General features: G+C 58.1%; 3 protein-coding genes and 2 long non-coding RNA genes across 33 annotated transcripts in view; 3 read left to right on the forward strand and 2 right to left on the reverse strand.

Moving 5' to 3' along the window:
* Positions 1–957: 957 nt before the first annotated feature.
* CCDC166 (coiled-coil domain containing 166) overlaps positions 958–26112 on the reverse strand; it is a 56177-nt gene continuing 31022 nt past the window's right edge. Inside the window, exon 2 of the mRNA XM_064634919.1 lies at positions 958–2000. Within this exon, the coding sequence (XP_064490989.1) occupies positions 1042–1980 (939 nt within the window). The 5' untranslated portion in view covers positions 1981–2000 and the 3' untranslated portion in view covers positions 958–1041. The remainder of the gene's footprint in view (positions 2001–26112) is intronic.
* On the forward strand, positions 2871–6444 carry LOC135402526 (uncharacterized). Its single transcript, XR_010425161.1, has 2 exons — positions 2871–3862; positions 6048–6444. It is a non-coding gene; the product is annotated as an uncharacterized LOC135402526 (long non-coding RNA).
* Positions 9261–11230, forward strand: LOC135402489 (uncharacterized). Its single transcript, XR_010425145.1, has 3 exons — positions 9261–9353; positions 9456–9519; positions 10313–11230. It is a non-coding gene; the product is annotated as an uncharacterized LOC135402489 (long non-coding RNA).
* Positions 11326–13914, reverse strand: LOC135402207 (erythroblast NAD(P)(+)--arginine ADP-ribosyltransferase-like). Of its 2 annotated transcripts, none has more exons than XM_064635272.1 (3): positions 13418–13914; positions 12031–12886; positions 11326–11689 (listed from the first exon to the last, which is right to left on the reverse strand). In XM_064635272.1, the coding sequence occupies exons 2-3, from the start codon at positions 12806–12808 to the stop codon at positions 11604–11606; spliced, it is 864 nt and encodes a 287-aa protein (XP_064491342.1). In that variant the 5' UTR covers positions 12809–12886; positions 13418–13914; the 3' UTR covers positions 11326–11603. The 2 variants fall into 2 exon arrangements, with proteins under 2 accessions (XP_064491342.1, XP_064491251.1); XM_064635181.1 differs by having other exon boundaries at positions 13089–13914.
* SCRIB (scribble planar cell polarity protein) overlaps positions 15429–26112 on the forward strand; it is a 104489-nt gene continuing 93805 nt past the window's right edge. For 15 of the 28 annotated variants that reach the window (XM_064675002.1, XM_064676067.1, XM_064676613.1 and 12 more), the window contains exon 1: positions 15433–15835. In XM_064675002.1, coding sequence (XP_064531072.1) covers positions 15674–15835 — 162 coding nt within the window. In that variant the 5' untranslated portion in view covers positions 15433–15673. Of the gene's footprint in view, positions 15836–26112 lie in introns of all 28 variants that reach the window. The other 13 variants (XM_064675576.1, XM_064675899.1, XM_064676526.1 and 10 more) reach the window with 4 other exon arrangements.

A 26112-nucleotide genomic window follows, 5' to 3' on the forward strand; every position in this document is an offset into this window, starting at 1 on the left:
GCATTTCCTTTGGCCCAGGGTCTGGAATGCTGTTCCTGATCTAGTCCCTGCTGCTGAAAGTGCACAAGCTCAAATTCTGTGAGTCCTGTGGATTCCTGGTGCATTCCTGCTTGGTAGATGAGCAGGAATCCAAATCCCTAGGGAAGCAGCAGCCTGAAGCAAAGCAGCTGCACCAGGAGGTTCCTCAGTGTCTCACTGGGTGCTTGGACCGACTCCACATCAGCTTCATTCCGGGTCAACAGCTGGACTCGGTGGGAATGAGGGAAAATCCTGGTTTGCCAGCGTTTGCCAGCGTGTGCTGCCTCGTGTGGAGACCTTCGTTTCCGTGGCTGTTGGGAGAGGGCTGGGATTGCCAGCACAGGTGTGGGGGTGCCCTGTCCTTCCAAAACTCCCTCCACTGGGAGAGGACTCCACAGCACCAGGGCTGGTGAGTTTGAAGGACTCCGGAGAGTCCTTCACCTGCAGCCAAACCCGGGGGGCTGAAATCACCTCAAATCACAGCCAAGGATGTTGGTTTAGGGGTTTTTGTACGAGTTGATTACCAGCCTTTTCCCTGGCAGGGGTGATTACTGAAGCCTCTGTCATCTGGCAATCCACACCTGGATCTCATCCAGAGCCTGGAGCAGAGCTCCAGCTCTATCCCACCTGTTCCCAATGACACCAGAGTTCCCGGGGATGGTCCCTGGTCCCTCCCTCCTGCAGAGCCCCAGAGCCACTGCCGTGGGCACACGTGTCTCTCACACAAGGCTTTTGCACTGAGGGTGCCCTAATTCCATGGAATCCTGGAATGGTTTGGGTTGGAGGGACTTAAAGCCCATCCGGTCTCACCCCCCTGCAGGGGCAGGGACACCTTCCACTATCCCAGGTTGCTCCCAGCCCCATCCAACCTGACCTTGAACACTCCCGGGGATGGGGCCACCACCACCTCCCTGGGAGGGAAGGAGAACATGGATAAGGATGAATATATTTTATGGATCCTTGTGATCAGGGCTCAAACCCTTCCACGCTTCCGCTGCCGAAAGGCTCTGGTCGCTGCCGTGTTTATTTTCTGCAGCCCGGGCGGTTCGGGGTCCGTGGCCGCCCCTGCCCGGGAGGGCACCGCGGGTTGTCCCGGCGGCGCCGGGGGCTCCGCGCTGGTGTCACCAGTGCCACCCGCTGGGCACACTGGTTCTCCCGGAGCAGCTGCTCCTGCTGATCCCGCAGCCGCATTCGGGCGTCCCTGAGCACCTGGGAGTGCTGGATGAGGCCGAGCAGCTCCCGGCGCAGGCGCCTGTTCTCCGCCTTCACCTGCTCCACGTGCTGGATCAGAGCCCGCAGCGCCACCTCCTCCGCTCCCCAGGTGAGCCGCTGCATCCTGCGCCGCAGCTCCCGCTCGCAGTCGGCCTTTTCCTGCAGGAACCTGCTCTTCACGTTGCGGGTTTCCTCGGCACAGCGGATCCTGGTCCCCAGCAGCTCCTGCTCCAGCTCCTTCACCCTCTGCTCCGACTGGGCCAACACCTCCTTGTACGGCTCCAGCTCCTCCAGCTCCGTGTCCAGGAGAGAGGCCTCGGCCTCCGTGTCCCTCAGGGAGCCCGTCAGCTCCTGCTCCTTCCCGGCGTACTGCGGGATCAGCCGCTCCCTCTGCGCCCGGCTTTGGGCCAGATCCCGGGAATTCCGCTCGTTCAGGGTGAGGAGCAGATCCCGGCGCTCCCGGCCCAGCTTCGCTCCGCACGACAGGAAAGTCTGGCTCTGCTCCCCAGTGCCCTGGGCCGCCTCTTCCAGGGATCTGCTTTCCCGCAGGAGCTGCTCTGTCCTGCCCAGGTAGGTGTCCAGGTGTTCCCTGAGGATCCCACATTCCTCCTGCAGGAACAGCTTCCTCTCCCGGAGGAGGTTTTCCACGTCATTTATTTCCGGGGACGTCTCTCCATCCTTGCTCCTCGTTCCTTCCTTGGTTTTCCCAGCAGCCATGGGGTCTTCTTTCCCCTTAGCTTTGGATGCCATATCCCAGTCAATCTGGAAAACTGGAACAGAAGGAGAACAGACCAGTTCTGAGGGAGCATTTTCCCCCCCGGCCCTCGGGTTCCCAACCGGTTCTTCCAGCAGCTCAAATGTTTGACCCAGAACTGTCCATGTCTGGGGCAGGAGCGCAGGTGCCACACCTGGATTTGTATTTCCCACCCGAAGGTGCCTCAGGAGAAACCCAAAAATGCACATTTTTAAAGATTTCTCTTTTTTTGCCGTATAATGTTGGGATATTCCTACAATTTTGAGGAGAGAGTCCAGTTCCATCCCATTCCTCCCTCACAGATTCTGGTGTTTGAAGAGGCAACTGCGTCTCAAACCAGTATCTCCCATCCCACAACAGTATCTCTCACTGCAAAACAGTATCTCCCAGTCCAAAACAGTATCTCCTGTCTCAATTTCAGGAGATTCTGGAGGTTTTTATATTTTTAAGCATTAATCTGATGAGATTCAGGTTTTCAAACATTTTTTAAGAATTAACTTCAGGATTTGCTGAATTTCTGAATTATTTATTCCAGCACAGAAAGCTGGAATTCAGCATTTAGAGCCGGAGTCTGACAAGTCTGATGGTTTTCATGAATATTTGCAATTAAAAATTCCCATTTCCTAATACAACTCACGTCAGTTTTTAAGGGAAAATTGCAAAATTCCAGGAGATGGGTAAAGACCCAGAATAAATCCCCTAAAATCCCAGCTCAGGCTGCACTGACGCTGGAATTTTGGGGGAATGATGAGTTTTAAGGCTGTGTGAGGGTCAGAGAATTCCCAGGTCCCCGCAGGAAAAGGAAGAAGTTGTGACTGTACAATATTTGGGATTTTAAGGCACTTACCTTCCTTCCTCTGAGGTTTTCCAGCTGCTTCCCTGGCAGTGTTAGGGAGCTGCGTCCATGGAGACGGGCCCGTGAGGTCACAGCGGCAGCTCTGCAGTGGGTCCCGTTCCCTGGGAGACTGCTGGGATCCCAACCCCAGGGAAGCCCTGGCATCCAGGCAGCTGCCCCAGGAGCTGGGACACCCACCCCCCAAAGCCCCAGGACAGGGACACCTGGGGGAGGTGACCTGTCAGGGCAGGGGGGGCTCAGCCAGGGTGCAGTGGGGGGCTGGGAGTGGCCACAGGGACTCTGGACAAGGGCCTGGAGTGCCAGGACGGGGGGAATGGCTTCCTGTGGACAGAGGGCTGGGTTAGATGGGATACTGGGAACAAATCCTTCCCTGTGAGGGTGGTGAGGAACTGGCACAGGTTGCCCAGAGAAGCTGTGGCTGCCCCATCCCTGCAAGTGTCCAAGGCCAGGTTGGACGGGGCTTGGAGCAACCTGGGCTGGTGTAAAGGTGTCCATGCCCATGGCAGAGGGTGGAACAAGATAAGCTTCCAGGCCAAATGATTCCATGATTTCCTTTCTGATCCTCTCAATAAAGAGTTCACACACCTTCAGTCTCTCCAGGCTTCCTTCTCACCGTGCCTGAACCCCGCCTTTTCTGTCTATTTCTGGGAGAACCAGCCATAAAATCAGCTCTGTGGGAGGGGATCAAAGGTCCATCAGCCCTGGAAACCCATCTCTCATAGGGACTAAGAGCAGGAGGTGTGGAAAACACACAGGAACAGGGACAGCACTTCTGATTCTTCACCACTTCTCAGAGCCAAGTTCAGCTCCGTGGGGCTCCGGAATCTCCAGCCCCAGATGGGTTTTGATGCCTGTCAAGAGCCTCAAAGCATTTTGCTGTCACCAACTCACCCAGAGTTTCCCTAAATCCCTGTCAAATTGGAGTATCTGCAGCAGCCAGAGGCAAGGAGTTCTCCAGCTCAGCCTGAGAGTCCGTCGTGGCCTCCTTCTCCTTTGGATCTGCTGCTTGTCCTTTGGCTTTGGTAAGAAAATCAACACCTCTTGACCCTTGTCATGGAATCATGGAATGGTTTGGGTGGGAAGTGTCCTTGAATCCCACCCAGTGCCACCCCCTGCTATGGGCAGGGACACCTCCCTGTGTTGTGTGTTGTGTGGGAACAGGCGCTGTGGGAAGAGCCTCCAGTCCTCCAGGACCCACCAAGGGAGCCCCCGAACCGGCTGCCCCAGGAGAGCACCGATGGAAGGACCAAGGGCTCCTCACCCATCACCAGGAGCAGGAATGGGGAGTGGGGGGGGGCTGAGTCCCATCCTACCCCTGGGGACTGAGCCCCCGTTCGTGTCCCCAGAGCCCTCCTGATGACCCTGCCTGGCACCCCTAATGCCAACAGCCACCGTTTCTGCTGCCCCCTCAGCTGGGACCACCTGGGGCAGCACTGGCACCAGACCCCACACCAGCACCAGAGCCCCTCACCATGCACTGAGCCTGCTCCAGCACCACCACCCTTGTCTGCCACGATGGCTGTGGTGGCATCACCAGTGCCACCAGCACCGCTGCAGCTTCTGCTCAGTGACCCCCTGTGACGGGGCTCTGGTTGGTGCTCGTGGTGCTGGGGTGGAGGAGGTCACCCTGGTCATGACCATGGTCCTTTTCCTTTTGGTTCCAGCCAGGGACACTGGTCAGAGGCAGAAGCAGGAGCTGGCAATTGGCACCAGAGTCACTGTGGGGTGGGGGGTTCCTTGTCCTGTTCTGTGTCACCCCCCATCCAGCTGTGACCCTCATACCACGGATGCTGGGGGATGGTGGGGGTTCAGGGACCAGGGAGCAGAGGGACTGGGGTGCCAGGGGGGAATGGACCTCTCCCTGCCCATCTGTGGGGCTGCTCACTGCTGATGTTGGGAAGGGGAAGTGGCAGCTCAGAGTCAACCCACCCCAGAGGGAACCCACCAGCCGTGTCACCCCGTGGCACACCTGGTCACACCGCGTCTCACCGTGGCACACCTTGGCACACCTGGTCACACTGTGTCACCCTGTGGCACACCTGGTCACACCATGTCACCCCGTGGCACACCTGGTCACACCGCATCTCACTGTGGCACACCTTGGCACACCATGTCACCCCGTGGCACACCTTGGCACACCATGTCACCCCGTGGCACACCTGGTCACACTGCGTCTCACCGTGGCACACCTTGGCACACCTGGTCACACTGTGTCACCCCGTGGCACACCTGGTCACACCACGTCTCCCCGTGGCACACCTGGTCACACCTGGTCACACCATGTCACCCCGTGGCACACCTGGTCACACTGTGTCACCCCATGGCACACCTGGTCACACTGTGTCACCCCGTGGCACACCTGGTCACACTGTGTCACCCCATGGCACACCTGGTCACACTGTGTCACCCCGTGGCACACCTGGTCACACTGTGTCTCCCCGTGGCACACCTGGTCACACTGTGTCACCCCATGGCACACCTGGTCACACCATGTCACCCCGTGGCACACCTTGGCACACCGCGTCTCACCGTGGCACACCTGGTCACACTGTGTCACCCCGTGGCACACCTTGGCACACCACGGCAAACCGTGCCAGCAGAACCAAGGCCCCTCAGGTGGAGGCACGTGGTTGGTGGTGTGGACCCTGTGCTGGGTCTGTGCAAGGTGAGGTGGGGGGAGATCAATCCCATGGGTGTCACCCCCATGCTGGAGGTGCTGTGGCTGCTCCTGCCCCACTCACTCCCTGACATCGTGGTTTAAGAAGTGACAGTATTTGCTGTGGAATGCACCATAGGAACGGCCTTTAGCTGAACTAAGTGATTTAAAGGGACTAACCCAGTTACTCTATAACCAGGCAAGCAAAGTGAAGAAACAACGAGAAGGGAACTTAGGCAGCCAGCTAAGCAACTGTTAGGATCCGATTATTAAAAGATGCTTCTGCCTGAATTAACGTGAAAATGAGGCCATATGCCAAAGTCAATAGTATGGATTTTATTTAACTGGAAATATGAGGTAGAGAGAGGGAGGTAGAAATATAGGGTCAAGTCTTGGATGTTCACAGGGTGTGTCAGATGTTCCCAAAACTTGAGATGGCATAGGTGTAAGCAATTGGTTTTTTTCCCACAGCTTGCACAGTGGAATTTTGTCTGGTGTCCTAATTTCCAACCTTCATTTAGGTCTGGAATTAATGCTTTCTTTTCCCACAGTTTTCCACAGTGGGAATTTTTGTTCAAGTGGCTTACCCAGATCTGCCTTACCACGCCAGGTTCCTGTTGTTGCCATCTGCTCTTGTCACAAGTTCCTGTCCTGGTGGCTTATCTTCTGGGAATTTCCTTCTCTGACAGTGTTTTGAGAAAATTAACTGCATTCGTTAAGTCCTGGCAGCAACATCCAGTTACTGTATAACCAGGTGCATTGTCTTGGAGAGAATTGTGTAACTTGGAACTTTGGGGGCTCCAGACAAAGACGACCACCGATAAAGATGCTCAGAGACCTTATAAGGACATTCATATATGCTAATGAGCATTGGGAAATGTCATGAATATGTAACAGAAATGTGAGGAATGAAAAATTAATAATCGTAATGCTGACATATCAGCTGTAGCTGGGATACCTCTGTGTGCTCTTTGACAAAATGATCCCCAGGGCACATGAACTGATTCCCAGGCCACCCGGTGTGCTGTGACCGTGCAGTGCATCACGGGTCCTAAAACTCACAAATTGAGTCTTAAAGGTTTCCTTTACGTGCTGCTTTTAGACAACAGCCTCCCTGTCCTCCTCCTCCTCGAGCCATTTGGTCGGGACGCGGCGGACAAGGGGTTACCTGGGAGAACCGGTCGGGATGTCTCTGGCCGGAGGTGCAGGGCCAGCTCAGTAGCCACCGGCTCCCGTGGCCATGCCCGGCTCCCGCACACGGTGCTCCGGTACCCCGGTCGTCTGCGCCCCGCGGGCCCGGGGACGGCGCTCGCCACGCGCCCGTGGCAGGAATGGACGTGCCCGAATGACTCCCTGGCCAGCGGATGTCCCCGACACGTGGAGCTCCCGGGCGTGAGGAGCCCACGGCGAGCGGTGCCCCCCGACAGCCCTCGGCCATTGGAGGCGGCGGCGGCTCCGGTCCCACCGGAGAGGTGCAGGCGGTGACCGCCGGGATCGCGGCGTGCCGAGGTGAGAGGCGAGCGGCCGGGAACGTGGCACGGCCACGGGGAGCGGCACAAGAGCCCCCCGGCTGTGGGGGGGCTGTGCTGTCCCGGGGATCCCGTGGGGACCCTGCAGGGACAAGGTGGGGGGAAGTCCCGTGCCAGCCCCGCTGTCCCCCGCTTCCCCCCAGCAGCTCCCGACGGCTGCTCCTCGTCTTTTCCGGCCGAGCCCAAGGACGCGGGGGGCGATCCTGGGGAGGTGGGGGACAGCCTCGGCTCTGGGACATCCTCACAGGGGAGGTTGGAACTGGGGGGTGGGTCCTGTCCTGGCATTTGTCGCAGTGGTGGCTGGATCTGGCGGGGAGTTCTGCTCCCGGCCGTCCCCGCTGCCCTCCCCGGGGTCTCTCTCCCGCAGGTTGTGCCTCCTGTGCCGGAGCCCCCGCGCAGGAGCCGGGGGACACCGCGCTCCTCGCCGACGCCCCGATACCGTGGCCACCCCCCGCCAGGCTGCCGGAGTCCCCCTTCCCAGCCCGGCGCTGGCCGCGGTAGCCGGGGGGCTGCTGGCCCCCGGTTGGGGGGTGCTGGCCCCGCCTGTGGCCCTGCGCCCCCCACGGCGCAGCGGGGGCGGGGGCGGCGTGACCGGGGCGCGAGGGGCCGCGGGGCGCACAGGTGAGGGGGACACCTGAGGGGAGGGCGGAGGTGGTGACGCCCTGAGGTCACACGTGTGTCACTTCTCCCCAGGTGCTGCTGGGGTCGGTGCGGGGGCAGCGTGTCGCGGGGAACATCTGCTGCGTCCACCTTCAGGCTCCTGCACTGACAGCGTGGGGGGGACCCGGTGTGTGTCCGTGTGTCCCTGTCTCCCTGTGTCCATGTCCGTGTGTCCCTGTCCCAGCTGACCCCAACACCTGTGACCTGCAGCTGCCCCTGGTGCTCCGCTGGCTCCGGGGATCCCGGCAGTGCTGGCCTGGGTGGTGACACCGTGTCTGTGTGTCCCCATGTCCGTGTGTCCCCATGTCCGTGTGTCCCTGTCCGTGTGTCCATGTCCGTGTGTCCATGTCCGTGTCCCCATGTCCGTGTGTCCCTGTCCCAGGCCATGCCACCACCCGTGATGTGCAGCTGCCCCTGCTGCTCCGCTGGCTCCGGGAGCTCCGGCAGGAGCAGGAGGGGACCTGGTGGCCTTCGACGTCCCCTGTGGGGACCTCACCTGTGCCAACTGCTCCTGGGGGGGGCAAAGGGGACACAGGGAGAGGGGGACCCAAAGGTGGACATAGGGGATACAGGAGGACATGGAGGGACATGGGGGACATGGGGGAACAGGGATGGGAGGAAAACACGGGAAGACACAGGGAACATGGCAGGGCACAGGAGAATGAAGAGGAGACGTGGGAGGACACAGGGAGAGACATGGGTAGGGGAAATAGGGATATAGGGGTACACTGGGGTCATGGGGGAAGACACAGGGCGGAAGCAGGGGTACAGGGGAACTTGGGGGGCACAGCGGGACATGAAGGAGCACGAAGGGAAACAAGAAGGGACATGGGGAGACATGGAGGATACAGGGGGGATGCAAGGGGAATGGGGGGGCTCCTAGGGGGTGTTATGATCCACCCCAGAAAGGACAGAGTTACCCAGGTTCTTATTAATAAATCCTTTGGGGTGGATTAGAGTGAAACGACACTGAATAATGAGTGTTTGAAAAAATATATATATGTATGTAGGGTTTATTTTAGAACAATTTTGTTTCAAAGGTAAACAGGTATGTTGCCATTTTGGGTGTTATCATCTATCTCATCTATAGCAATATGGCATGAAGATAACCTGTAGGGAAAATGCATAAGGGAGAGAAAGGAAAGACAGGATAAGGGTAAGGGAAAATAAGGGAAAGAAAAGCTGAGAGTGGAAAGATGTCTGTAGTCCCCACCCACGGGGTGCAGCGATGACACTTGGTGGTTGCAGCTTCCATGTCTGTCAGTAGAAGTGGTGGCCTTGATCCATTGGGGGTGGGGTAGGGAAGCCCCCACACTCCAAGAAGTTATGAGTTATTATATCCATGGATGGTGTCCCGGGCCGTGCCTCGAGCCTCCAGCTCTGCTGGGCCTGCAGAGTTCCCGTGAGGGGCCTGGTAAACAGGGCTCTTCTCACCTTTTCAGCACTTGACACCTTCAGCAGCACTGGCAGGGGGGATGGGTCCAGCTGCCTCTTCCCAGCCTGCAAAAGTCCCCTGGCAATCCTGGAATGCGTAAATCATGAACCATTTCCGTCTCTGACAGGGTCTGGGGGCAACAGCAGAGACACTGAACCAGCAGCACCAGCTCTTTGAGGAGTGCCAGGGCCCCTGTCGCCAGGCACTTGGCCCTGACCAGCCCTGGGCCACAGGTGAGACCTCCAGGGACCCCACTGTCACCCCACAGGGATGCCCTCAGCATGTCACTGAGGTCCTGCTCATGTCCCTGTCCCCTCTCTGTGTCCCCTCACCAGGGACACTGCTCAGCTACCTCAAGATCTACAAGGAGCCCATGTCCACCCCCAAGAACACAAAGAGGTGATAGAGTGGGGACATGGGGATGGGGGAGATGAGGGACACAGAGTGGGGACAGTGGAGACATGGGGCAGGGTTCCCACAGGAGCTGAGTGGGGAGTGGGATGCTTCAGCCAAGCCACCAGCCTGGAAAGGGGAATGATGCTGTGATCGCAATGTCCCCATGTCCCCATGTCATTGTGTCTCTGTGCCATCATGTCCCCATGTCATTGTGTCTCTGTGCCATCATGTCCCCATTCCACCTTGTCCACATGCCACCACATCCCAGTGTCACCGAGTCCTCATCCCACTGTGTCCCCACACCACTCATCCCCATGCCACCACATCCCTGTATCACCATGTTTTCATGTCACCATGTCCCTGTGCCACGTGTCCCCTGCCTGCAGGATGCTTTCCCAGCTGTGGGGGTGGCTGCAGTACCTGGAGAGGTCCATCCTGTGCAATGGGGACCCCGATCCTGCGGCCCCACAGCCCTGGCAGGGCCAGCACTCGGACTGTGTGCTGCACCGCTGCCCACCGTGAATGTCCCCATGTCCCCGTTTCCCCGTGTCCCCTGCCCCGCTGCCGCTGTCCCTGCAGGAGGTGGCTGGGGTCTCCATTATCACCCAGCTGGCCACGTGCTCAGGTGGGACCTGCCACCCCCTGGGCCCTTGACACCAGTACAGGGGAGGTTCAGACCTTCCACCCTCACAGACCCCACAGCAGCACAGGGGGGTCTCAGACCTCCTGGTACATGAGGAGGGGCTGGCACCTCTCAGGGACAGCTCCAAGCCCCCAGCTGTGTGTCTCTGCACAGCTGTGTGCTGGTGACCATGGGGCTGATGGGTGCAGTGACCCGGCATCACTCTGGCATCGATCCAGCATCGATTCAGCATTGATCCAGCATTGATCTGGCATATATCCAGCATCACAGAATCACAGAATGATTTAGGTTGGAAAAGACCTCCAAGACCATCGAGTCCACCCTGTGCCTGATCCCCCTCTTGTCACCCAGACTGCAGCACTGAGTGCCACATCCAGTCATTTCTTGAACACCTCCAGGGATGGGGACTCCACCACCTCCCTAGGCAGCCCCTTCCAATGTCTGACCACCCTTTCCATGAATAAATTCTTCCTGATGTCCAGCCTGACCCTCCCCTGGCACACTTGAGGCTGTTTTCTCTTGTTCTATCCCTTGTTCCCTGGGAGCAGAGCCCAACCCCTCCCTCCTCCTCCTGTCAGGGAGTTGGAGAGAATGAGAGTCTCTCTGACCCTTCTTTTCTCCAGGCTGAGACCCCCAGCTCCCTCAGCTGCTCCTGGTGCTCCAGACACTTCCCCATCTCTGTTCCCTTCCCTGGACACGCTCCAGCCCCTCAGTGTCCTGTACTGGGGACCCCATACCTGCCCCCAGGACTGGAGGTGCCTCAGCAGTGCCAGCACAGGGGACAGGCTCTGCCCTGGGCCTGTGGCCACACTGTGCCTGCTACAAGCCAGGAGCCACTGGCTTCTTACCCACCTGGGCACACCCGAGCTCATGTTCAGCCCCTGTCACCAGCACCCCCAGGAACTTTTCCAGCTTTCCAACCACTCTACCCTAAGCCTGGAGCATTCCATGGGGTTGTGATCCAAGGGCAGGACCCAGCACTGGTCTCTGGGCAATCTGTGCCAGGGCCTCACGACCTTCACAGGGAAGAATTTCTTCCCAATATCCCATTTAATCCTGCCCTCTGTCCATGAGAAGCCATTCCCCCTTGTCCTGGCACTCCAGGCCCTTGGCAAAAGTCACTGGAGCAGGATGAGGTGGGTTAAAGGAAGAAGGAAACTCATGGGTTGAGCTAAAACCACTTTAATAATTGGAAAGAAAAGTTAAAATATTGAAAGGGAGAAAAAAAGCCCCAAAGAGAAGCAAATCCCCCCTGTGCCCCCACTGAGCTGCCCCCCAACCCCCCAGCCATGGCTCAGGGAGGGCGTCCCCTGGGCTTGTCCAGTGTCCCCCTGCAGCGGGGGGTCCCCGTGCCCCCCGGCCCGTCCTGGGGACACCGGGGGCTCCGTTCTGAGCCCTCATCTGGGCCGGGCACGGTGAGAGGTGACAGTGGTGTCCTCGTGGCTCAGGGGGTGCCCATGGCCACTGCCAGGGCCAGGGCTGCCAGGAGGAGCCCCCTGAGATGTGGAGGGTCCCTGCGGATGCTGCTGCCTGGGGGGGTGCAGGGGAAGAGGGTCAGGGGGAGCTGGGTTACCATTGACTCCCTACTTTCCACAAACTACAATAAAAAATAGAAATCCCTCATCTTGAGGTGTGGATTGGCTCTGCCACTGGGAAATGAGCCCATTGTCAGGACAACACCCTGACATCCCATCCCATCCAGTGCCATGCAGTGCCAGGAGAGCAGCTGGAGCTGTGTAATGCCCAAAGCCATGGCACCCCCACCCCCTGCCCCACCACCCTCACCCCTCTCCCAGCAGAGCTGGTGCCCTGGTGCCACCCCGGCCCTGTCCCCACACCCCCCTCAGGTGTCCCCACCCCAGGGCTGTCACCTCGGAGCCACGCGCAGTTGTATTTGCTGTACACGCCGTGGGAGCGGAGCTCGATGTGGGTTTTGGCCCCTTGTTGGGTGACACTGGTGACATTAAAGGTCTCGAAGGGCGGGATGAGGACTTCCTCCTCGTTAGGGTAGTGGGAGAAGTTTCGGATGTTGGCGCCGTGGCAGGTGTGCACCTCGAAGAAGGTGTCGGTGCCGTAGTGCTCGCTGACGTTTTTCAGCAGGGAGCTGGAGGCGAACTGGCCAAAGCGGATGGTCTTGCCAGGCTCAGTGATGAACCGGACCCCTTCGATACCCCGGTACACGTCGAGGCAGCGGGGGTGGGTCTCCTCATCCCGCAGGTCATCCAGGGCCTCGGTCAGCAGGAAATGCACCACCTTGAAGTGGAAGTTGTGCCGGTATTCCTGGAGGGAGCGCCCCGCGCTGCGCACGGCCCTGTTGAACTCGAAGTATAGGCCCTCCTCCATCGAGTAGGCCATGAGGGCGATGGCCTGTTCCCGCCGCAGCCGGGACCCCACAAGTTTGCGGCTGTGCCATTTGATGGTGGCCTTGCGCCAGGCGTCAGCGTAGTCGCTGTTGGTGGCAAACTCGGTGCGGTTGAGCGCCCTCAGCGCCTTCGCCATTTTGATGCGGCAGCGCGAGTACTGGTCATCGAAGGAGTTGGGGGCCATACTCAGTTCAATCTCCCTGAGGGCACTGTTAAGGCCTGGCCGGCGTCGGGGGATGCCAATGGCCGAGGGCACGGCCAGCAGCAGCAGCAGCAGGAGCTCCATGGTGGGCAGAGACTCTGCAGGGACCCCCAGACACTGGGAGGACGCAGGCGGGGCCGCGGCCGCTTCCTCTGGGAGGGACTGGGGAGGTGGGGAGGGGGAGCGGGGTCAGCCCGGGGAGAGGGGACACCCCCGGCCGCACCCCCGGCCAGGAGCCCCCCGGCCACGTCCCAGCACCGCCCCGACCCCCACCCTGGTCCCACGGGCCCCCCGTGCCCAGCACCCCGGCCCCGGCCCCCGCAGCCCCCCGGCGTCACCCCGGGACCCCGGCCCCAAGTGTTACCTGTGCCCTGCGCTGGGTGTGGGCTCTGGGTGCTGCTCCCGGCCCCCCTGAGCTCCTGCACAGGGGACACGGGGCTGCTCCGGCTTTTTATAGCTGGGGTGGTTGGGCCTGGGTCCAGACCCTCCTTCCTGCTCCCAGGGAATTTTACTGTCCCCCCACAGGCCCTAGAGCAGCCGCTGCCCCTCCAGCCACAGGGACACACAGGAAGGTCCCTTCCCACCCGAACCAGTCTGTGATTCCATGACTCTGTGAAAAATTCCTTCCTCACAGTTTCACAGCCGCTGCCCATTACAGGCAGTGAAACTCAAAGGCCCTTGGACAGCTCTCACCTCCTCCTGCCTGCACAAAGGCCTGTTCCTCACCAGCACCTCACCAGCACCTCACCAGTCCCTCACCAGCGCCTCAGCAGTGCCTCACCAGTGCCTCACCAGTGCCTCACCAGCACCTCACCACCGCCTCACCAACACCTCACCAGCACCTCACCAGTGCCTCACCAGTGCCTCACCACTGTCTTGCCAGTGCCTCACCAGTCCCTCACCAGCACCTCACCAGTCCCTCACCAGCACCTCACCAGTCCCTCACCAGCACCTCACCAGTCCCTCACCAGCACCTCACCAGCACCTCACCAGCACCTCACCAGCGCCTCACCAGCACCTCACCAGCGCCTCACCAGCACCTCACCAGCACCTGTGCTCTGGTGTCACTCAGTTATCGGTCACTTTCTGTTCACTGCACGAATATTTCCGATTCCACAGAATGAGGGATGCAGAGCACACAGAGCCCATGTCCTGCCCTGGGTTGGTGTCCCAGGTGTCCCAGGCTGTTCCTGGGCCACTGGGCTCTGCTCGGTGTCACACAAGTGTGGGTGTGAAGGTGCCACTGTCAGACAGTGAGGAAGGAGTATCTGTTCTCTGAAAGATAAATGAGAGAGAAATGAGATAAACAACCACAGTAGGATCTGGTGTGAGGGTGAAGAGCTGTATGCAGGGCAAAAGTAGCTGGGACAGACAATTGTGTCTGGAGAGGAATTGGATAGAAGGGTTGGCTGACAGTGCTGGGCTGGAGCAGGGATAAACTTCAAAAAGCAGGAGAAACTGGGTAAGAAAGAGAAAGAGTGACAAAGCAACCAGGAAACTGTGAAAGCAGTAGGGGCTGGAACAGGGAGGTCCCGAGACAGGTCAGGGGTAGCCAACCACTTTGCACTTTGGCTTTTGTCACAAAGCAGTGCCTGGGCGTCGTGTCCCAGAAGGGACATGTGGGCTTTGACTGCCTGTTGTGTCCTGTGCAGAGAAAAGGGATGGAGGTACCTGCTCTTTGTCTCTCCTATTACATCACTTGTTTCTCCAGCTCTGCCACGTCCCTTTGACTTCTGTTCTATGTGTGGGCATGGGCTAAGCTCTGTTCATAAGGACCTGTTTCCTACTCCTGGTTGCCTTCGTGCACCATCTCTGGTCCCACCAGGCTTTTTTACAAGAGAAATATTGCTGCACCACAGAACTTCACACTGTGGCAGGGGACTGTTGCAAAGTGTTTTCCTAAATCTGGAAAACAGATTTTCCAGTTACGTGTGTCTGTGTGAGTGTGTCCATGTGTGTGGGTCTCTGTGTGTGTCTCCGTGTCTGTGTCTCTCCGTGTCTCCGTGTGTGTGTCTGTGCGTGTCTGTGCGTGTCTGTTCATGTCTGTGTGTGTGCATGTGTCTCTGTCTGTGTGTGTCTCTGTCTGTGTGTGTCTCTGTCTCTGTGTCCATGTCTCTGTCTGTGTGTGTGTCTGTCTGTGTGTGTGTCTGTCTGTGTGTGTGTCTGTCTGTGTGTGTGTCTCCGTGTCTCTGTCTGTGTGTCTGTCTGTCTGTCTGTCTCTGTGTGTGTGTCTCCGTGTCTCTGTCTGTCTGTCTCTGTGTGTGTGTCTCCGTGTCTCTGTCTGTCTGTCTCTGTGTGTGTGTCTCCGTGTCTCTGTCTGTCTGTCTCTGTGTGTGTGTCTCCGTGTCTCTGTCTGTCTGTCTCTGTGTGTGTGTGTCTCCATGTCTGTCTGTGAGTTACTGAGGAAATCCCAAGCCCTCGCTGTGCGAGCACATTTGGGCTCATTCTTCCCTCGGGATATTTTTCCACAGGGATGTTTGGGGGGGGGCGGGTGCTGACGGCCCCACGGGGGCCCGCGGCTCCGCTCGATGCCCGGGACGCCGTTCGCGGCCCTCGGGGCGGGCCCGGCCGGGGCGGGGGGGAGCGGACTCCATTTCCCAGGGACTCCGTTTCCCAGGGGCTCCATTTCCCAGGGACTCCGTTTCCCAGGGACTCCGTTTCCCAGGGACTCCGTTTCCCAGGGACACCCGCGGGGGGCGGTGCGGCCCCGGGCGCAGGCCGGGAGCGGCTCCGGGAGCGGCTCCGGGAGCGGCACCGGGAGCGGCTCCGGGAGCGGCTCCAGGCCCGGGCGGCGGCGCGGGAGGAGCGGAGCGGGGGCGCAGCCGCCGCGGGAGCGCGGCCGCCGCTCGGCGCAGCCCGGCCCGGCCCCCGCACATCCGGGCGCTCCCGCAGGCCCGTCCCGGGCGGTCCCGGGCGGCTCGGCCCGGCGGCCCGGCGCGGCCCGGCGCGATGCTGCGCTGCATGCCGCCGCTCTGGCGCTGCAACCGGCACGTGGAGGCGCTGGACCGGCGGCACTGCTCGCTGCAGGCCGTGCCCGAGGAGATCTATCGCTACAGCCGCTCGCTCGAGGAGCTGCTGCTGGACGCCAACCAGCTCCGCGAGCTGCCCAAGGTGAGCCCGCGGACCGGCGCCGCCATCCCCGGCCCTCGGAGCGCGGCTCGGCCCGCCGGCACCGCCCTGGCCCGCCGCGGCCGCTCGGGCGCTGCCCCGGCCTGCGCGGCCCCGCTCCCGGGGCGGCCTCCGCCGAGCCCGGCGTGGCTTCCACCGAGCCCGGCGTCTTCCCCTCGCTCCGGGGGCCGGGCCGGGGGTCGCGGGTGGGATCGTGCGCCCCGCGAGCACCGGCGGCCGTGGGTGCGGTGCGGCCACCCCGGGCCGGGAACCCCCCGGCTGTGACCGGGGGAGAGCCTCCGACTGTGATGGGGAGCCCCCGGCTGAGGAGAAACCCTCGAGCTGTGATGGGGAGCCCCTGGCTGTCCGGTGAGTGGGACAAAGGGGTCTCCTGACCCCAGGGGGAATCGTCGTCCCTGTGTGTCACAGTCACTGCCAACCAAAGCACAGCGTGAATTTTAGGTCTGGTTTAATCCATAAATTTCAAAAAGTGTCAAGTAAGATCATTAAAAGTGCTAGAACTGCTTTATAGTTATGATCATTGGGCCACTGAGATGCTCCGAGGGCTGAAGCCTCTCTGCTCTGGAGACAGGCTGGGAGAGCTGGGGGTGTGCAGCTTGGAGAAGAGCTGGGGAGACCTTAGAACCACTTCTAGTGCGTAAAGGGGCTCCAGGAAGGTTGGAGAGGGTTTGGACAAGGTCCTGGAGTGACAGGACAAGGGAGAATGGCTTCCCACTGGGATATTGGGAAGGAATCCTTCCCTGTGAGGGTGGGGAGGCCCTGGCACAGGTTTCCCTGAGAGGCTGTGGCTGCCCCATCCCTGGAAGCGTTCCAGGCCAGGTTGGACGGGGCTTGGAGCAACCTGGTCTAGTGGAAGGTGTCCCTGCCCATGGATGAGTTTTAAAGGTCCCTTCCCATCTGAAACCATTCCATGATCTGGGACTCCAGCCTGTACTTGCAGCTTCTGCTGCTGTTCTGTTCAGCTGCAGAGCTCTCTGTCCACACAGGGCACACCGGGATGAGCCCTCCATGTGCTGCCCTGCACCTCCGTGGTCTCTGCAGCAGCAGAGGACCAGAGATCTGCTTGTCTGCTGGCCCAGTCTGGTGTCTCTGACTCCCAAGGCTTTGCTTTCACAGGGCAGGGGCTGGGCACGGGCTGAGCTCTGTGTTTGGCTGCCAGTGTGCCATCCAGCAGGAACCCCAGCCATGACATCCCTGTTCTCTTGGGTAATTTGAAGCATGGGCTGAGCTCTGTGTTTGGCTGCCAGTGTGCCATCCAGCAGGAACCCCAGCCATGACATCCCTGTTCTCTTGGGTAATTTGAAGCATGGGCTGAGCTCTGTGTTTGGCTGCCAGTGTGCCATCCAGCAGGAACCCAAGCCATGACATCCCTGTTCTGTTGGGTAATTTGAAGCATGGGATGCTGGGGGCGGGAATTCGAACTTGCTTCTCAGGAAGCAAAAGGCCTTAAAACAGTACTGGGCTTTGGGATGTTCCAAAGCAGGTTTTGCCATGTATCTCCTGTGGAAACTGTACCATTTTTAAAAAGTTAGTTAAGTACTACCGGTGCCAGAGAGACAAGGGGTTTGACTGCAGTGTGTTTGGAGAGATGCTCCTCAGGGAGTATGGGCTGAGTTGCCAGTTTATTGAAAAATTGAGAAATAGGTCATTAGCTTTTGAGTTTTTCATTGCATTACTGACATGTTATGGAATATGCCATCAAATCTGGGAAAAAAAAATCCCTTAGAAAACAAGAACTTGATTTTAATTCAGGCCAAAGTAATTTGGTTCAGTTTTGTTAAAATATACAGTGTGCACATCCCCACCCAAACAGATTCTCTCGTATGAAAGTGGCAGGTTCTTGCTCTGATATTTTTGGGTTCTCTCTGTCTTTCCCCTGAATCCCTGTGAGCTGAGCTGCCCGTGGGATTCAGTTGTGATGTTGTTCAGGTATGGAGACACCAGTGTGATGTTCTCAGCTCCTTTGGGAGGTAGCTCGGTATCTTGTTGTATTTTAGACAGGGGGATCTCCCTGGAAAATGTGTGTTATGGGCAGGCTGGGACGTGGGAATAGGTGTAAGCCCCATCTGCAGAGGAGGGTGATTGCGACACACCTGCACACAACCTGCCAGTCCCTGCCAGGCTCCGTGTGTCCTGCTGAACAGCCACAGCCCAGCCTAGTGCCACACCGAGCCCCTTGGGACTGGGGCAGGCTGGGCTTTGGGAGCTTGGAAGAACATCTTTTGGATTATAAATGCAAATTTTGTACTGACATTTGATTTGGCCTGTGATCAGGTGGATACAATGCTGCCTGTGATCGAGGTGCCGTGTGTGCCCTGAGCACTTTCCTGAGTCACCCCAGGAGTTTGTGTTTCACTCAGCTGTGACTGTTCAACTTGAGCATTAGAGCTCTTGCTGTGACCTGTCCTGGGCTTACAGGCTCCTCTCTGTTGTTTGACTTCCTCTTTTAGACTCTCTGGCAGAGAATTATTAGAAGAACAAAGAGAACAGACTGGTCAGATCCTGGTCCTCAAGTCTCAGGAGATTTAGTAAATCAGGAGAGGGACAGAGAATGAGGAGCAGCAAACGGTGTGACCAGACCTGACATGCAGCAGCTTTTGTACAAGGAAAATGAACATTTTCAGGACATCTTAGTCTGTCTGGAAAAGGTAGTAAAAGGTAGAGACATTCCTCATCTGATGGCAGAGGTCTGGAGTGCCACCAATGGCCCAGAGAGAATGGCCAGGGAGCAGCTGACCACTGCTGCTTCTTGCAGCAGGCCTGAAGGGCATTGAGTGAAATCAAAAAGGGCTCAGTTCAGAGCAAATTACATTGCATTTTGCATGAAAAACTATTTAACCAAGCTGTGGAACCACTTGCCATATGACATAATGGTCATCTAAGTTAACGTGAGCTCAGGGGAGAAGTAGAGCAGTTCCTGTAGAAGATGACCAGAAATGAGGATCTGCAGAGGTACCATGGTGCCTGTACTGTGTGTCCCGGGGGAGGCTTGGGGGGAGTTTGGCTTTGGACTCTCTGTGCTCGTGCTCTTCCCTCTCAAGCGCTGTCTGAAGCTGCCGTGGGCTTTCTCCGCTCGTGCTGGGTGTCAGCCCAACCCCAGTGAAACCTAAACGCCCTCCCAAGCCAGGGGAGTGTTAGGTGTCTGCAGCTGGGGACAGGAGGGGAGACAAGCAGAGCAGCCCTGAGTGCTGCTGCTCCTGAGGAGAGCTGGGGGAATTCTGCCTGGAAGTGCTGAGCCCTGGAGACACGTTGGCAGAGGGAGCAGAATCCCACCCCATGGTCCTTCCCTTTTCCAACCCCCCCAGGTTCCCTCTGGCTGTGCCATGGCTGGTCCAGAGGCAGGTGAGGAGGAGGAGGAGGTGTGCAGTTGGTGGAATGAGGAAGCAGGTTTGATCCACCTGAGGTTGGACCCAATGTGTCCTGGGGGTTTGTGCTCGTGGCACTTCACTGAGAGCACCGAGGTGTGTCTGGTCCCAGATCGCTGCGGGAAGGGCGTTGTTGGAGGATAGTGCTGTGGGGAGGGACAGGTACCCAGGGCAGGAGCAGGAATCTGTGTGGTGCAAGGTGGATAGGGGATGAAAATGAGAGAGGGAAGGTGGGAACACTGGGTTTGGGCACACATAGACCCTGAGGGAGGATGATGGGAGAGGTCTTTGGTTGGGTCGGGTGGACATTTTCCAGGTGAGGAGCCTTCATGGAAACAAGCCTTTTGTGGGAAAGAGAGCCTGGGAGGAAGGGTTTGTGCTTACCACGAGGCAAGGTGGGGAAAGGGCAGTATGCTTGCTTCACAGGATGGGGCTGCACGTGTCTGTTCCGTGGGAGAAGGTTTAAAGGACACTGAGGTGAGTCTGTGGGAGAAGCAAGTGGGGATCTGTCAGAAAAACAGGAACAAGAGAGGATGAACAGCCTTGGACAGCAAGTTTATGTTTGAGGGCTCAAGAAGGGCCTTTGGGGAAGGCTTCCCTGTGGAGGTAATTTTTGAGGCAAAAGGATGGAGGGATGGCTTTTGGAAAGGTCAGACAACTCCCTTGAAAATGCCTGACTCTATCCAGCTCCCCTTCCGAGGGGTTTCTCACCCAGTGCCTGCTGCCAGCCTGCATCTCTCCAACAGGCTTTTATGTGTCCCTATCCCACCTGGTCCAGGAACACGGGATCTCTTGCTCTTTCTGTGGCACCATTTTCCTCTGCAGGATTTCCCTGGTCCCCTTTGTGCTGCTGCTTTGCTCTGGATCCAGTGGGATGCCTGCCCTTCCCACAAGCCGGGTGACACCACTGCACTTTCCTCACCTCTCCCTTCCCAGCCGGAGAAGTGAACCTGTGTTTCTCTCCATCCTTCAGTGCTGGGTACTGTTCTGCCTGCTCTCGCTTCTTTTTCACTTGTCCCATGTGGAATCTTGCCTATTTTGAGCCCAGATTTTATCTTAGAGTGGTTTTCCTTGGGATATTTGAAGTGATACATTAAATCTGCGTGGGAGCATCTGCTGCCCTGTCGCAGGGATTTGCTGCCAGGGTGGTACCACATGACTTAATGGAAAACAATAAATTCCCTTTGGTGGGTTGCCTGTGTTCTTCACAAGAGTGTCTGAATTCCGGAGGTGGAAATGCCTTGCCCTGTGCTGACTCCTGCCCCACCTGTCTTGCACAGAGCCATGGCTGCAGGATGTCTGCAGCAGTGGGGTGGAGAGCAGGTCCCTCACTGGGGGTGTAGGTTTTTGGGAATGCAGCAGGCTAAATCATTGCATTGGTACTGCCTCTCACCAGGCCTTCCTTGGCCCTGGTTTGGTGGGAAGTCAGTGGTGGAAGCACCTGCTCGGTCTTCCCTGGGTTGTTCTAAACCTCTTGGTACATCTCTGTCAGGTGGTTAGCACCTGACTCATCCAGGCCACTCCATGAGCACTTGAGAAGCACAAGTCTCACCAGGCAGGAATGAAAACAATCTGGAATTTGGAGGAGGAACTTGAAAGTGGTGGATAGAGCTGGTCACAACCCAGAAGGATCCAGAGGCTCTCAGAGGAGTGCTCCAGTTTGGAGTATGGGGAGGCAAAAGGGAGAGGTCAGAAGAAACCTGGGTGGAGCAGAGCTGGTAGGACCTGGTGTAGGAGGACGAGAGGGTGGAGCTGAGTAGGGACTGAAATCCTGAGCAAGTCCATGCAGAGGAGGGAGGAGCCCTCAGAGCTCTCCTGTGTCAGCATGAGTGTGCAGAGGGACAGGCTGCTGGGGACCTGTCAGAGGGATGTGGGGCTGGAACTGTCTGAGGCTGTGGACAGGCTGGGGGTTGCACAGAGAGGAATTCCAGGGCTGGCTGTGATCCCAAGGGTGTGAGCAGTGGTGATGCTGAAGAGGGGATTTCTAGGCATTTCTAAAGGAGGAGCTGCAGTTCCTCTGCTTTCTCCTTCCTGCAGTTCCCATGACAAACTGGGCCCAGTGCAGAAAACACTCTTCCCATTGCCCAGTGAGCTGATACCTGCTTTCACTGGAGATCATGGGAGATGGACACCAGGGAGAGGAGCCTGTTGGTGTCCAGGGCAGGTCCCACCCTGTTTGGGCTTGTTGCTGTTTGCACAGTGGCAAGGCCCTTTGAAACTGGACAGGTTGCAGCTGTTCCTCCTGTTTGGCTGCTGTGGCCTGGGGTGAGAGCACCCGTGTCCTGCGTCCGGAGCTGGAACCCCACTGCACCCCAGTGAAACCCCAGGCCCTGGTTGTCACTTTCCCAAGGCAAGGTGGGGCCTCGCAAAGCTAATTAAGAGCAGCTTTTAATTTCCTGGCATCTGGGGCCTGCAAGGAGGATCTTGGGTTTTATTTACTTCCATGGGGGAGTAAAGCTGCTCCTTCTAATCTCTCTGTGCTAATAGCCCTTCCCTGAGAAAGTCAGGGAGCCAGGAATCCTCTTGGCTCACGAGCCTCGGAGACTGCCAAGGCTGAGTGTGCAGGGGGCACCTCCTCTTGCTCTGGATGTGGTTCTTTCCATCCCAGGCTGTGTCAAAGCTGCAGCTGCATTTGTTTAACAAAACCAGTCAACAAACTGGTTTCACTTGCTGGTTGTGAGACCTGTGTGCAGAGCTGGCATGGCTCTCTGTGCCTTCCAGGAGCTTAGGAGCCCTGTGAGTTAATGGTACAGCTGGAAGTGGGTTTGTCTCTTCAAAAGCCAGGCTTGCTGCTGCCCAGCAGTTGAAATAAGTGCAGGCCATCTCCCCTGCATCTTTTTCTCTCTGAGCAGTAACCAGCTGTCCTATAAACCCTGTGTGGTGACACGGGGGAATGTACGATCTGTGCTGGGGTGGCAGAAGCCGAGTACAGGCTCAGCCATGGAGAAAAGAGCTGATAAAACTCTTGGACATACAGTTCTTGGACATGCAAACAGGGAGTAGGAAAGAGAAGCGCAGACAGATTTTAGGCTTGAGGTCTGCAAACAGGAACTGACTGTTAATATTCAGTTCTCAGGGCTCCAAGATGTGTTCAGCTCTGTATTGGACAGGTGTGGATGTGCTGCCCTGCCTGGGTCTCCCCAGCAGCTCGAGTCTTGGAGGAGGTTTAGGTGCATGGAACAGTGAGTTACAGAGGCAGCTGGGCAGCAGAGAGGTTCAGTGAAGCAAAGCATTCCTGGAGATTCAGGTGACTGTGGCCAGAATGGTACTGCCTCTCACCGGGCCTTCCTTGGCCCTGGTTTGGTGGGAAGTCAGTGGTGGAAGCACCTGCTCGGTCTTCTCTGGGTTGTTTTAAACCTCTGGGTACATCTCTGTCAGGTGGTTAGCACCTGCCCTGTCTGTGGGCACATCGCTGCCAGCTCGGACCAGGTTTGCTCTTCTGGGGTTCCTCCTGTTCCTCGGTGCCGGTTCCCTGTGCCGGTTCCCTGTGACAGTTCCTGTGCCGGTTCCCTGTGACAGTTCCCTGTGCCAGTTCCCTGTGACAGTTCCTGTGCCGGTTCCCTGTGGCAGTTCCCTGTGACAGTTCCTGTGCCAGTTCCCTGTGCTGGTTCCCTGTGCCGGTTCCCTGTGACAGTTCCTGTGCCAGTTCCCTGTGACAGTTCCTGTGCCGGTTCCCTGTGACAGTTCCCTGTGCCGGTTCCCTGTGACAGTTCCCTGTGCCGGTTCCCTGTGACAGTTCCCTGTGCCGGTTCCCTGTGACAGTTCCCTGTGGCAGTTCCCTGTGACAGTTCCCTGTGCTGGTTCCCTGTGACAGTTCCCTGTGCCGGTTCCCTGTGACAGTTCCCTGTGCCGGTTCCCTGTGCCGGTTCCCTGTGCCGGTTCCCTGTGCCGGTTCCCTGTGACAGTTCCTGTGCCAGTTCCCTGTGCCGGTTCCCTGTGCCGGTTCCCTGTGCCGGTTCCCTGTGACAGTTCCCTGTGCCGGTTCCCTGTGCCGGTTCCCTGTGACAGTTCCCTGTGACAGTTCCCATCCCTCGGTGCCAGTTCCCTGTGACAGTTCCCTGTGACAGTTCCCTGTGCCGGTTCCCTGTGGCAGTTCCCTGTGCCGGTTCCCTGTGCCAGTTCCCTGTGACAGTTCCCTGTGCCGGTTCCCTGTGGCAGTTCCCTGTGCCAGTTCCCTGTGCCGGTTCCCTGTGCCGGTTCCCTGTGACAGTTCCTGTGCCGGTTCCCTGTGACAGTTCCTGTGCCGGTTCCCTGTGACAGTTCCCTGTGCCAGTTCCCTGTGACAGTTCCCTGTGACAGTTCCTGTGCCGGTTCCCTGTGACAGTTCCCTGTGCCGGTTCCCTGTGACAGTTCCCTGTGCCGGTTCCCTGTGACAGTTCCCTGTGCCGGTTCCCTGTGACAGTTCCCTGTGGCAGTTCCCTGTGGCAGTTCCCTGTGGCAGTTCCTGTGCCGGTTCCCTGTGCCAGTTCCCTGTGACAGTTCCCTGTGCCGGTTCCCTGTGCCGGTCCCCGTCCCTCGCCGGCGTTTCCCACGCAGTCTGTGAAGCCTGAGTGTGGCATCCAGAGGCCTGGCCTGCTCCTCTCACATCTCTCTGGTCCCCTTTGGCTGCTGCTGAGTGTCTGCCAGGAACGATTTAGTTCATTGATGGTTGGAGGTAGAGGCAGGGCTGGATTAACCTCTTCAGGTCTTCCTTGACCTGCTCCGTGTGTTCCCCTGAGTATTCCTGGATTTTATAACCCTGGCAGGAACTGGGCTGAGGCAGCAGTGGGAGCATGGGGGGTGGAAAGGATGCTGTGTGCTGAGCTGGGAATGTGGCATCATGGGGTCTCTGTGGGCTCTGACTCCTTGTTCCATTCATGGTTCAGGGCATTTACTGCTGTGTGTCTGAGCTGTCTCCCTGAGAGTTGCTCTGGCACCTTCTTCCTTGTCCTCTTCCTGCTCAGAGGAGATGTTTGTGTCTGTGTCCTTCCACACAGTGGCACTTAACTCTTCTTCAAGACTTCTTCAGTCCCCGAGATGTGCTTCTCTGCCCCCCGAGGGTACAGTCTGCCATCAAGTCCCCTGCTCTGGGGGGAGACTCGTTGCTGGGCTTGGTCTCACTGTCTTGTCTCAAGTTCCCAGTCTCGGGATTAGAGCTGGTTTACTGCATTTTTTTGGTTGTTTGTTTTATGGTGCCTCTCAGTGCTGGAGATGCATTGTTGGGTAAACTTAGGTGTGATTTCTGCATCAGGAAAACACAATCTGATTGAAAACAATTGGAACAGGTTATTACATAATACAGCTCTTGGCATTTTCCCCCTTGCTAATGGCTGTAGCGTTACAGATCAGTCAATTACTTTTTGTAATTGCCAGTGGACCCTACTTTGCTGAGAAGATGGTTTAGAAGAAGATGGTTTCCCTTGGCTGTATGGGAGAAGGGGATTCCTGAGGTGCTGCTATGCCAGGGAGGGGCCTAGGGGGGAAGAGGTAAATGGTAGAGCAGGTCAGAAAGGGGGAGAGGTCCTTGGATAGTACTTGGGGTACGTTAGGTTTGGCTGCTTCACCTGTAGCCAGGATGCTTTCCGTGAAATGACCTCTGCAGGTCTCTCCAGATTAATGCTTTTGCAGTAAAATCACAGAATCACTGAGGTTGGAAAAGACCTCCAAGACCATCAAGTCCAACCTTTGACCGAACACCACCTTGTCAACTAAAACACAGCACTAAGTGCCACAATTATTTCGTACATCCCAGTATTGCAATGGAAAATGCCTCTGGATGCCCCATGCCTGCTGCAGGGAGTTCTGGTGGCATTTGTCCTTCAGACTCCTGCCATCCCACTGCTCTGGACCGAGGTGGAGGCTGTGTGTACCTGGGTTGTGGTCAGGGCCCCTCTCTGAACACAGCCGTGCAGCACCACTGCTGCCTCGAGAGCTCTCCAGTAACCCCCAGTCCCTCTCAGCTGCAGGGGGTTAATTGTGGTGCCCCGATCTAATTCTGTCTCAGGATTGCCTTTCTGTGGCCCTGGATTGGTTTGTCGTTCCATCTGGCCCAGAGATTCTTCCCTGCCATCCTGGCCCTGTGCTGTGTGCCAGGGGCAGCTGCCCTGGCCCTTCCAGAGGGAACAGCATTCCTCAGTCCTGCTTCAGCGCCTGGGAAGCAGCAGCTGCTGAGCCTTTGGCTCGGAGACAGCTTGCTTTGTCTTCGCTGGAATGTATTCCCCGTGCTTAAGTACTTTTATGTATTCGCAGTGCATTCCTCAGGGCCTGATACGGGGTTAAATAGTCGGAAATCCGCGGGGCTGCGCGGGGAGGGCCGGGAGCAGGGCAGGGAGCAGGACAGGGAGCAGGGCAGGGAGCAGGGCAGGGAGCAGGGCAGGGAGCAGGGCAGGGAGAAGGGCAGGGAGCAGGACAGGGAGCAGGGCCGGGAGCAGGACAGGGAGCAGGGCAGGGAGAAGGGCAGGGAGCAGGACAGGGAGCAGGACAGGGAGCAGGACAGGGAAGCAGGACAGGGAGCAGGACAGGGAAGCAGGACAGGGAGCAGGGCAGGGAGCAGGACAGGGAGCAGGGCAGGGAGCAGGGCAGGGAGCAGGGCAGGGAGCAAGACAGGGAGCAGGACAGGGAGCAGGACAGGGAGCAGGGCAGGGAGCAGGACAGGGAGCAGGACAGGGAAGCAGGATAGGGAGCAGGACAGGGAAGCAGGGCAGGGAGCAGGGCAGGGAGCAGGGCAGGGAGCAGGGCAGGGAGAAGGGCAGGGAGCAGGGCAGGGAGCAGGACAGGGAGCAGGGCAGGGAGCAGGACAGGGAGCAGGACAGGGAGCAGGGCCGGGAGCAGGACAGGGAGCAGGACAGGGAGCAGGACAGGGAGCAGGGCAGGGAGCAGGGCAGGGAGCAGGGCAGGGAGAAGGGCAGGGAGCAG

The sequence above is a fragment of the Pseudopipra pipra genome, chromosome 1, assembly GCF_036250125.1.
Source record: "Pseudopipra pipra isolate bDixPip1 chromosome 1, bDixPip1.hap1, whole genome shotgun sequence".
Taxonomy (NCBI): Eukaryota; Metazoa; Chordata; class Aves; order Passeriformes; family Pipridae; genus Pseudopipra; species Pseudopipra pipra.